The 12845-nt window shown below is 43.7% G+C and overlaps 1 protein-coding gene across 1 annotated transcript in view; it reads left to right on the top strand.

The window, feature by feature from the left end:
• CFTR (CF transmembrane conductance regulator) overlaps positions 1–12845 on the top strand; it is a 208500-nt gene that overhangs the window by 169355 nt on the left and 26300 nt on the right. The window contains 1 exon segment of the mRNA XM_040343760.1: positions 8122–8349. Coding sequence (XP_040199694.1) covers positions 8122–8349 — 228 coding nt within the window.

The raw sequence follows: 12845 nt of genomic DNA, 5'->3' as shown, positions 1-12845 counted from the left end.
TACATATTGATTTAGTTTGATCACATGGAATGTGGGGAGGAGGACAGTTTAATGCTGATGTCAACACCAAAGGATTCTCTGAGCAATTGTTCAGAGAGGTTCACACCCAAAATTCTTCTGCGTTCACAGGCTTCACATATCAGGTGTAAACTGTGCCAGCTCTAACTATTTAAGTTGTGTGGAGGCCTGTAATCTACTGCTGTTTTGCATGATAAACAACATAAGCAGTCTTTGTAAGCAGTTGCTTTAATGTAACACAAACGTTGTACCTAACACATAAATGTGCCCTGTATTATTGCCCTCTGTTTATGCGGGTTAGCCTGCATTCAACAAATGAACATTCGCTGCATCTGCAACAGAGTTTGGTTATGAATCAAGCTGCGAGATCATTGACTTCTGTCCTAATCAAAGTTGACAGTACATACTGGTTGAAATGTGTTTACAAATCGAATGTGTTCCTGCAGTGTCTCGGAAGCATTTAATGCATACAATCGGTGTGTGTTCTGGTGTCTCTGATAGGGCTGGCCATACATGGATCTTTTTTTTTTCTTTTTAATCAGTCTAAAAAAAACTGAACAGATTCCCCCATCCACACAAGCAAAGTGGATGTAGGAATCCTCCCCGCTGTGTTATTGTATTCTGACAGCAGGAACTCTTCTGCTGTCTGTAGGCAGGTGCAGTCTACTTTCTCCACTGTGGGTAGTGCTCCTCCGCAGTGGCACTGCAGTTGGAGAGGAATTAAATAGGTACATGGTTTCCTGCTGCCACCCCATGTGACTCTAGTGGCCATCTTGGGTCAGGTAGAGCCTTTGTAAGGCCCTGTTTATCAGGTTTTACGTGCATTTTGCGAGTTGGTAGAGTAGGGACAGGTACTCCACCTGGAAGTGACAGAACCAGCGATGGGGAAGGGAAAGCATAGGGCTCACGACTTATCATCTGACTGCTTGGGCACAAGATGGCCAGGCTGCATTCTACCCCTCACTACAAGTGCTGTCAGTTCAGCTGAATCCTGCTAGCTCTACACACTGTTGGAACTGTGAGGCCTTGTACACACGATCAGTCTAAACCGATGAAAACGGACTGAAGGACCGTTCTCATCGGTTAACCGATGAAGCGGACTGATGGTCTCATGTGCCTACACACCATCAGTTCAAAAACCAATCGAGTCCAACGCGGTGACGTAAAACACAATGACGTGCTGAAAAAAACGAAGTTCAATGCTTCCAAGCATGCGTCGACTTGATTCTGAGCATGCACGGGTTTTGAACCGATGCTTTTACATACTAACCAACGGTTTTGACCTATCGGTTATCACAGCCCTCAAAATTTCCACTCGCCTACTAGCATTTGGCGAGTGGATTTAAGCTGGGGGCGAGTGATGACAGGGCTGCATGACCAATCTCCCTCCAATCTGTGCCTACACTTAGAGTCCCGATGAGATTGGCGGCCGAAGAAGAAAGGTGCATGCTCGGGAAAAGTAGTCTGGTGAGCCGCGCACACAGGTGCTCTACTTACAATTCTCATTAAGCCATGGGACCTAACAGTATGACCTCTCTGAGCCTGCCCCCCTCCCCCGGGCCCCGACCAATGTAGCTGGAGAGCAGAAAGTAATGAGTAAGGTGGAGGATTGCAAAAATAACCACTCCGGTGCAGCGCTCACTGAAAGTTGCCCTGACATGAGAGCGGCAGTCTTCTAGTTTGCGCAGTTTTCTTCTCCTTGTGCTCTATGTAAGTTTAGCCTGAGCACTGTGAACAGACTGGTCTCAATGTGTGCTGTGCGCTGTCAGTGTGCGCTGTGCTATAGTGTCAATGGCTGTGCAGTTGTGTGGATCTCAGCGCTGGATTGTACTCCCTCCCGCTGTGCTGAAGCTCCTCTCCTCTCTGCCAGCCTGAATAAAAGGGGGAAGTGGGGACATGCAAGCGTGGAGCCGCACACACAGGCTCCTGATGATGAGATGAATGGGAGAGAGAGAGAGAGAGAGAGAGAGAGAGAGGATGGATGGGAGTTGCAGAGGAGACAGCAAGAGAATGGGGAAGAGACCCAGTTCTAGTGCCCTGTCCCTGTGGTCTGCCCCCAGTGCCCTGTCCCTCTGGTCTGCCCCCAGTGCCCTGTCCCTTTGGTCTGCCCCCAGTGCCCTGTCCCATTTTGTTAAAGTTGTTGTTGGTAATATTTAATTTTGTAACTTGATTCTGCATAAAACATTGTCATTCCATGAGATAATCTACGAGGGCATGTTTACGGGTGCAATTAGGCACAGGGCAGTGTATGAATTAGGTGGGGCAACTGGTGGCGAGTAACTCTTGAGGCCTGGCTAGTGGCTCCGGACTTGAAATTTTGAGCCCTGGGTTATCAGTCCATCAGTTCAATTTTAAAGCAAGTTCAAAATTTTTGGACCGAAAGATAACTGACTGATGGGGCATACACACGTTCGGTTTGGACTGATGAAACTGAACTTCAGTCCGTTTTCATCAGTTTGGACTGATCGTGTGTACAGGGCCTAAGTGTTCCCGACTGGGCTGCCTTTTTATCGGGTTATTTGTGAACTTTCTCTGCATTATTTTAATACAAGTTCTTACAATGAAGATGAATAAGAAAAAATATTTTGCAAGGTAGAAACATAAAAGCTGCTGGCAACAACACAATAGCACAAATTGTGAAATAACTGAATAAAAAACAAAGGTTGTCGCACTGAACATCAAAATGAAACATAATAAAAAAAAAGTCTGTATGGTGAAACAATTCATGCTGTTCTCTCTGGTGAAGAAAACGGTAATCCAAAATCTGAAACTCTGATGTGATGTATATCTAATGTGAGTGTATAAGGCAAATTAATATACCAATTACCCAGGTGCACCTCCACCAGAAATCATATAAATTACCTGAAACTTTAGACTCCAAATTATAAGAGTCAAAAGGCGCTATTAACAAGCCCAAGATGGAAAGGTCCAATCCTTCTCCACTGTTATGGCAGTGGGCATAATGTCATGGCTAGTGCCAAGGATTGCTCCATCACAATGATCACGGGGAATAGATAAAGAATGCCCACATGGTGTAAAACTGTAAATACATTGATTCAAATATAGTAGTACTAAAAACTCACAGTATTACAGGCATATACGATGCCTTGAAAAAGTATTCATACCCCTTAAAATGTTTTACATTTTGTCATGTTACAACCAAAAACATATATATCATTTATTGAGATTTTATGTAATAGACCAACACAAAGTAGCACATAATAGTGACATGGAAGGAAAATGATAAATGGTTTTCCATTATTATTTTAAAAATAATTTTATTTTACAATTAAATAGTGTGACGTGCAATTGTATGCAGTCCCTCTGAGTCAAACCTTTGTAGAACCACCTTTTTCTGCAATTACAGCTGCAAGTCTTCTTGGGTATGTCTCTACCAGCTTTGCAGTGACATTTTTGCCCATTCTTCTTTGCAAAATAACTCAAGCTCTGTCCGATTGGATGGAAAACATCTGTGAACAGCAATTTTAAGTTCTTGCCACATATTCTCAATTGGATTTATGTCTGGACTTTGACTGGACCATTATAACACATGAATTTGCTTTGATCTAAACCATTCCACCGTAGCTCTGGCTGTATGTTTAGGGTTGTTGTCCTGCTGGAAAGTGAACCCAGTCTCAGGTCTTTTGCAGACAGGTTTTCTTCTAAGATTGCCCTGTATTTGGCTCCATCTATCTTCCAATCAACTCTGACCAGCTTCCCTGTCCCTGCTGAAGAACAGCATCCCCACAACATGATGCTGCCACCACCATGTTTCACAGTGGGGATGGTGTGTTCAGAGTGATGTGCAGTGTTAGTTTTATGCCACAACGTTTTATTTTTAGGCCAAAAAGTTCAATTTTGGTCTCATCCCTTCTTCCACATGTTTGCTGTGTCCCCCACATGGTTTCTCGCAAACTGCAAATGGGACTTCTTATGGCTTTCTTTCAACAATGGCTTTCTTCTTGTCACTCTTCCATAAAGGCAAGATTTGTGGAGTGCACAACTCAGATTCTCTAGAGTTACCATGGGCCTCTTGGATGCTTCTCTGATTAGTGCTCTCCTTGCCCGGCCTGTCATTTTAGGTGGACGGCCATGTCTTGTTAGGTTTGCATTCGTGACATTTTTTTTCAATTTTTGGATGATGGATTGAACAGTGCTCTGTGAGATGTTCTTGTGATATATTTTATTTATAAAATATATATTTTAACATAACCCTGCTTTAAACTTCTCCACAACTTTATCTCTGACCTGTCCATCGTGTAACTTGGCCTTCATGATGCTGCTTGTTCACTTAGGTTCTCTAACAAACCTCTGAGGACTTCACAGAACAGCTAAATTTATACTGAAATTAAATTACACACATGTGGACTCTATTTACTAATCAGGTGACTTCTGAAGGCAAATGGTTTCACTAGATTTTAGTTAGGGGTAGGGGTGTAACGGATCGTCACCGATCCGTGATCCGAACGGGCCACCCCGTTCGGATCATCACACCACGCGATCCGCGGAGCGCTCCGGAGCCTAGGCCTAGGAAAGTCCCCGGCTTCGGCCTAGCTCCGGAGCGGCGGCCAGTCTGCTTGCCAGAGCCAAGCGTGACACGCCTCCCCGCCTCCCCGGGGAGGCGTGTCACGCTGTGCACTGGGCTCTAGCAAGCTGAATGGGAATGTTAGCAGTGAAGCACTGGTGTGAGAGGAGGGGGGGGAAAGGGGGAAAAAAGAGCACAATAGCAATTCACAGGGGTGGATTATAGAGGAAGCAGGTGAGGCTGTTTGGGACTTAAAGTACAATCTTGATGTTTTTACAGCAAAAAAAAAAATATAAATATATATATATATATATATATATATATATATATATATATATATATATATATATATTTTGCTGTAAAAACATCAAGATTGTACTTTAAGTCCCAAACAGCCTCACCTGCTTCCTCTATAATCCACCCCTGTGAATTGCTATTGTGCTCTTTTTTCGGATCAGCAAAAAAAAAAAAGGTTCCTTTTTTTAATTGGTCCAAAAAAAAAAATATATTATTTTATTATATATATATATATATATATATATATATATATATATATATATATATATATATATAATTTTTTTTTTTTGGACCAATGAAAAAACGGACCCTTTTTTTTTTTTTTTGCTGATCCGAAAATGATCCGATTCGTGACTCCTGATCCGAGGATCGATCCGATCCGTGAGTTTTTTGATCCGTTGCACCCCTAGTTAGGGGTATCAGAGTAAAGGGAGCCGAATACAAATGCATGCCACACTTTTCAGATATTTATTTGTAAAAAAAAAATTAAAACCATTTATCATTTTCCTTCTACTCCACAATTATGTGCCACTTTGTGTCGGTCTATCACATAAAATCCCAATAAAATACATTTACCTTTTTAGTTGTAAGATGACAAAATGTGGAAAATGTCAAGGAGTGGGAATACTTTATCAAGGCACTGTAAACAAGGGTAAAAAAGTTCACAGGAACCGATCCACATGCCATGTAACCTCAGCGTGCATGGTAATGTCACAGACATGGACTCCTCCATGGATAGAGCCCATGTCTGTGACGTCACTACGCACACTGAGGTTACAGCACATATGGATCAGTTCCTTGGAACTTTTTACTCTTGTTTATATGCTGGATCATATCTGCAATGCTGTGAGATATTAGTACTACTATATTTGAATAAATGGATTTACAGTTTTACACTATGTGGGTATTCTTTATCTATTCCCTATGGAAATTGTGATAGAGCCATTTGAATCTTATAATTTGGAGTCTAAAGTTTCCGGTAAGGAGGCAATTTATATGATTTCTTGTTATTGGTGTATTCATTTGCTTTACTCACATTGGATCTACAGTACATCACAAGAGTTTCTGATTATGGATTATCGTTTTCTTCACCATGGAGAACAGCATGAACTGTTTCACCATATAGACTTTTTTTCATTATATTTTATTTTGAATGTTCAGTGCAGCAACCTTAAAGCGGGAGTTCACCCATTTGTAAAAAAAAAAATTTTCTCCCCTTAGCTTCCTGCTCGTTCGGTCTAGGGGAATCGGCTATTTGTATTAAAATATGAGCAGTACTTACCCGTTTTCGAGCTGCATCTTCTTCCGTCACTTCCGGGTATGGGTCTTCGGGAGCGGGCGTTCCTTCTTGATTGACAGCCTTCCGAGAGGCTTCCGACGGTCGCATCCATCGCGTCACTCGTAGCCGAAAGAAGCCGAACGTCGGTGCGGCTCTATACTGCGCCTGCGCACCGACGTTCGGCTTCTTTCGGAAAATCGTGACGCGATGGATGCGACCGTCGGAAGCCTCTCGGAAGCCTGTCAATCAAGAAGGAACGCCCATTCCCGAAGCCCATACCCGGAAGCGACGGAGAGGATGCATCTCGTAAACGGGTAAGTACTGCACATATTTTAAAATAAATAGCCGATTCCCCTAGTAAAAACGAGCAGGAATCTAAGGGGGAAAAGTGCCCTCTAAGGGTGAACCCCCGCTTTAAGTTCTTTCATTGCACTGGGACTGAGTGTATTATTGCTGCTGCATCATGCCACCCCACCTACATGTCAGAATACACTGATCAGCACTGCAGCACTGATCAAAGTAAATGTTTCCAACAAGCCAGTTCAAGAGAAGTCAATCATTAGATTAATGTCTCTGCTGAACCAGCCAAATTTTGATCCCTCTATGGCTAGTTTAACCACTTGACAACCGCCCCACAGCCAAAGTACGGCTACATGGCGGTTGCTTAAATCTGGGAGGCCGCTAATTAACGGCCTTCCAGAATCGCGCTCCCGCACGCCCCCTGGGGGCGCACACATGGGAGTGTCCGTGACATCAGGGATCACAGTAAATCACCGCTGATAGCGGTGGTTTACCACGTGATCGTTCCGTCCAATGATGGAGCAATCACTTGTAAACAAACCGGCGTTATTGGGATGACGCTGGTTCCTCCCTCCCTCTCTGTACCGATCGGTACAGTGTGAGAGGAGAGGGGAGAGAGCGGAGGCAGCAGCAGCAATTGCAGTCACAGATCTAGCCATCCATCCCTGTGCAATACTCTGCAATACCCCCTGTGCAATACTCTGCAATACCCCCTGTGCAATACTCTGCAATAATCTGCAATACTCCGCAATACTCTGCAATGTCCCGCAATAGTCTGCAATAATCTGCAATATGCCCCCCCTGCTTCTACCGACTCAACGCTACAATCGAAGCCAGGATTGTGTTTTTATTTTTTTATTTCAGGCTTCCCAGCCTAGAGGTGAGATGTGGGGTCTTACTGACCCCATATCTCACTGTAAAGAGGACCTGTCATGCTATATTGCTATTACAAGGGATGTTTACAGTCCTCGTAATTGGAATAAAAGTGATCAAAATTTAAAAATTTTTGTGGAAAAACATGTCAAACTAAAATAAATAAAAGTAAAATGAACAATAAAATATTTATATTTTTTTAAAGCGCCCCTGTCCCCGTGTGCTCGCACGCAGAAGCGAACGCATACGCAAGTCCCGCCCACATATGAAAACGGTGTTCAAACCACACATGTGAGGTATCTCTGCGAACGTTAGAGCGAGAGCAATAATTTTGGCCCTAGACCTTCTCTGCAATCCACTTAGAGTGGATACACAAAGCAATAAACTCACGATCAGTATTTTAACCCTTTAATACTATACACAAAACAAAAAAAAAAGCATTGCACTGATCTGCAATTTTATTTATTTTCCTGTGCAAATAGAATGTATATAATTGCAATTTTTGTAGCTACATAAAATATATTCTAACTTTCATGGCAGTTTTAAAATGACAGACATAGTTCATTAAATTATATTAATTGTTATTTTCCATAATAACCTATGTTTTTAGCAGTGAAAATAACACCCACCAAGCGATATATACCAATTGTTAAACAAACAAACAAAAAAAAAACACATGGTATAGCATTGTGAATGCAGCCTGTTGTACAGTAATGTAAGTTATATATTTAACATTTAACATTTAATGTGTCATCTGTCAATTTACTTTTTATGTATGCTGAGATAGTTTGCCAGCATATTTACAAATACATTTCTTATCTTTTTACAGCTCGTAGTCCAATTTTTGCTCACCTGATAACAAGTTTAAAAGGTTTGTGGACACTTAGAGCCTTTGGCAGGCAGCCCTATTTTGAAACCCTGTTTCACAAAGCACTGAATTTACACACTGCAAACTGGTTCCTCTACTTGTCTACACTGCGATGGTTCCAGATGACTATTGAGATGATCTTTGTCATCTTCTTCTGCGCTGTTGCGTTTATCTCCATTGCAACTTCAGGTACACATCATTTATCAGTTGATCCTGTATACTGTTTTACACTATGATTTTATTCTTAAAGTGCTGCTGATATCTCCCATAAACAATCTATTAATATTCACAAATAAATATATAATAGTTTCTATACCTGTGCAATGGCTTACTACCTGTGACATGTTTCACTAATTTAACAAACAGCAGGGACTAATATTTATAGATGGCGGTATGATGAGTCAGGTATAGTCTTACTGAGTTCCATACTCACGTCTAGCACTCCACAGTACAATGTGGACCTCTTTCTTCTCATTATGGTCATTGTTCATTTTTGGAGGAGTTCTTATAGACTTTTTGGGTAAGCATGCTGATTTACTGGACCACTGGACCTCAGTGAAGGAGATAAGTGAAATTACCACACGTGCCTCACCATACCCCAGTGCATACATCATTTACATGGAACTCTCTTTTATCTATTATGTGCAGCTTAGCACAAAATACTGTTTTGCATACAGCACTGCGTTAATTTAATTGACAATTGCGCGGTCGTGCGACGTTGTACCCAAACAAAATAGATTTTTTTCCCCACAGATAGAGCGTTCTTTTGGTGGTATTTGATCACCTCTGCCATTATTTTTTGCGCAAAAACAATTGTGACAATTTTGAAAAAAACAATGGCCCAGATTCACATACATCGGCGCATATTTATGCCGCCGTAGCGTATCTTTTTTACGCTACGCCGACGCAGCGCAGAGAGGCAAGCACTGTATTCACAAAGCCAGTGCTGCCAAATCTGTGCTGGGTTTCTTAGGCGTAAGTCGTCGTAAGTGGAAGTGGGCGTGAGCCATGCTAATGAGGCGTGACCCCATACAAATGATGGGCCGAGTGTCAGATAGATACGAATAACGAACGGCGCATGCGCCGTCCCATGGCCGCATCCCAGTGCGCATGCTCAGAATCACGTCGGAACGAATGCCTAAGATACGACGGATCACTGCCTACGGCGTGAACGTAACCTACGCCCAGCCATATTCACGTACAACATAAACGACGTAGAATACAACGGCTTGTGTTCCCTGGTCCATACCTTTGCATGGGTTGCGCCTCATATATGGGGAATAACTTTACGCCGGACGTACGACTTACGCAAACCGCGTATATTATGCGCCGGGCGCAAGTACGTTTGTGAATCGGCGTATCTCCCTCATTTGCATATGTGCCTAGAAAATCAATGGGTGCGGCAAATGCGCCCAGCGTAAATATGCGCCCACTCTCCGTCGGCGTAGGCAAGTTACGTCGGTCCGATGAAGCCTATTTTCTGGCGTATCTTAGTTTGTGGGCACGGCGCACAGATACGACGGCGCATATTTGCACTTACGCGTCGTATCTCGAGATACGTCGGCGTAAGTGCTTTGTGAATCCGGGCCAATATTGTTTACTTTCTGTTATAATACATATCCCCAAAAAATATATAAAAACATAATGTATTCATCAGTTTAGGCCTCAATTCCAGTCCTCAGGCCCCCCCAACAGGTCAGGTTTTCAGGATTTCCATTATTTTGCACAGGTGATTTGATCAGTTTCACTGCCTTAGTAATCACCACAGCCTTTTCATCTGAGGGAAATCCTGAAAACCTGACCTGTTGGGGGGGCATGAGGACTGGAATTGAGAAACACTGGTTTAGGCCAATATGTATTCTGCTACATAGTTTTTGGTAAAAAAATCGCAATAAGCATATATTGATTGGTTTTTGTAAAAGTTATAGCGTCTACAAAATAGAAGGATTTAGGGACTTTTTATTTCTTTATTGTTTTTGCTAGTAATGACGGGGATCAGCAATTTTTAGCGGGACTGCGACATTGCGACAGACAAATCTGACCCCAAGTGACACTTTTTGGTGACCAGTGACACCAATACAGTGATCAGTGCAATAAATATGCACTGATCACTGTAAAAAATGGCACTGGCAGGGAAGGGGTTAACACTAGGGGTGATCAAAGGGTTAACTGTTCTCTAGGGAGGTGCTTTCTAACTGTCAGGGGGACAGACTGACTAGGAGTAGAGAGAGATCCCTGTTCCTGATCACTCGGAACAGCTGATCTCTCTCTCCTCCCCTGTCAGAACGGGGATCTACCTTGTTTACATGGGCAGATCCCCGTTCTGCCTCTCTTTACTGCGATTGCAGGTGGCTGGCGGACATCGAGTCCGCCAGACCCGCCGGAGTGCTCCTGCTCCACAACATCACATGCACGGACCTACATACAGGTACGTTGGTTTGCGCAGCCACCCCGCCTTGCCGCAGTATATATGCAGAAGGCGGTCGGCAACTGGTTAAAGACCTACAGTATATGAGTGATACTGGTGATATACATGGATTGCTACCATGTCATTTTAATAAGTATTTGATTCTATGTTTTTATTTATACTAATTCTGTATTAATAAAATTATATATTTTTTTTAATAAGAAAAATCGGTTGGGTGGGCCCGAATTCCCTATTTTCCTATTCACCTACAGTATATGGTTGTATTAATCTATACCTGAGCAACTGTAGGCTTAGCATTAAACAATGGCACATATAACATTATCAGTGATTATATGATTAATAGTCAGTGCTGTGATAATGCTCCTGCAACCAGTATTTTATACTGCTATAGTGCACCTCTATATGAATGACCATGCTAAAACCCATACCTTACTGCAGAGGTACTCCTACTTACTGCAGAGGTACTCTATAGACACTACTTGAAGTCCTTGTAGAGCAACTAATCTGAGAAAACAGTCCTTTGTTCTAACTCTTCAGCCAGCAAAACGTTGGGGCACTGTCTTTACGATGGTGCACATAAGCATAGAACCCAGTCAAATCTGAATGCAGTTGGTAAAGGCCTGCTAGTCAAATGTCCAGTTCCTATGTGCTCAAGTCTCTGCTAGCAGCAACAAATTAATGGCAGTAGTGCCCTCACACCAGTCCCGGCGAAGCAGCCACTTTTGCCCCACTCTCTAGGTGTTTGGTCCTGCTTCTGTATCCACACAGCATGGCTCTGGTCCCAGAGCAATCAGCTCCCACTTTAGCCCTTCACTCCAGGCAACTTCGATCCTCTGCACACAGGATACCGGCTCTCACTCCCTCTAGGCTCCAGCCTCATGTTTGTAGAAAACTATGCAGCGTGTTAGCATCCTCTAGAATTGCTAGAGTAGGATGTTTTTGTGTTAGTGTAGAGTCAATTTTCAGGCTTGGCTGGTAGCCAAGCCTGTGTGTTTTTCTGGTCGGGTGAGTGACTCAGGCAGGCTGGATGACTTGCAGCAGCTTTCCTGGTAAATCCTCCCTGCATGCTGGAAACTTGGAGGAGTTTCAGAAGCAGTTAGAAAGAGTCTTGGAGGAGCTAGCTGGAGTATTCTGAGGGCCCTGACCAATCCCTAACAGAAGGGTTGGCGGGCAGGCCCCCTCAAACATTTTGGGTCAGTGAAGAGTTTGGGTGGAAGATGGAGATGGGGTGTTAGGCTGTTGGAGACCTTTGAGAGTAGCTCCCCAGTTTGCTGGGGGGGGGGGGGGGCGTGAACTCAGGCCTGGTGCAGAAGGGACCCTTCTCATGACACACAAAGGTTTCCTGACCAGGAGGCAGGCGAGCAAAGAGAGGACAGCTGGAGGATACTGCCGGGTAAATCTCCAGGGAGAAAGACAGCCTTGTGAGCTAGTCAGTGTTGCAGTCAGAGGACTGAGAGGCATGCCTGAAGGGACTGGGTGCAAGCAGTCTGGGATGGATGCAGGTCAGTCTGGGAGGACTGTGAGAAGAACATAGGCGGGCTAGTGGAAGAGGCAGCTAGAGCCAGGAGGGCTGGCAGTGCCTAAAGAGGTGGTACTGGGAGCAGTAGCCACAGGAGAGGACAGTTGGCACCAAAGACCTCTATTTTTGCTACACCCAAAGGGGACACGGTACCTGCCTGCAAAGGGCATTTGCTATGGTCTAAATACGCTCTTGTCAGAACCATCCTCAATGTGCTAGCTGATCCTGGGAGTTGTAATTCTACAAGCAAGTCTGTGCTTCAGGTAGAAGAACAGGGGTGAGTATATACCGGATTTATATAGTTTGTGTCCCTAAAGAGTTTCTACTAATTAAGTGGGCATCCCATAATAACCCTTCCCCATCCAAGTTCAATTCCCCTAAATGAAAAAAACGAAACAAAGCTGCAAGGACTGCTTCTTGTCTTAGGATTGACTGTAAAATGTGTGTGCCTGGCTGTGCAGGGTGGGAGATAACCAACATTCACCAGTGACTCCTGGAGGGGTAGTGCTACACACACAAACAGCAGTGTGTCCTCTCCCAATCACCTTGCAGCAAGAGGAAATCCACTGGTCTTGCGTCCTGCTTTTTCTTCCCCTTAAACCTAGCTTTCCTTGGGAATTGTAGTTCAATAGTCCATAAGCTCCACAGCATGACTCTTCTACACATCTTCACCTTCCACAGTCCAATGCAGCCAGCATTCAAGCTTCTTAAGCTCCTTTACTCGCCAGCTCCCCTTGC

Source organism: Rana temporaria, chromosome 3 (assembly GCF_905171775.1).
Source record: "Rana temporaria chromosome 3, aRanTem1.1, whole genome shotgun sequence".
In the NCBI taxonomy this organism is placed as follows: domain Eukaryota; kingdom Metazoa; phylum Chordata; class Amphibia; order Anura; family Ranidae; genus Rana; species Rana temporaria.
The sequence above is the reverse complement of the archived record's forward strand: the minus strand, read 5'-3'. Positions and strand labels throughout refer to the sequence as shown.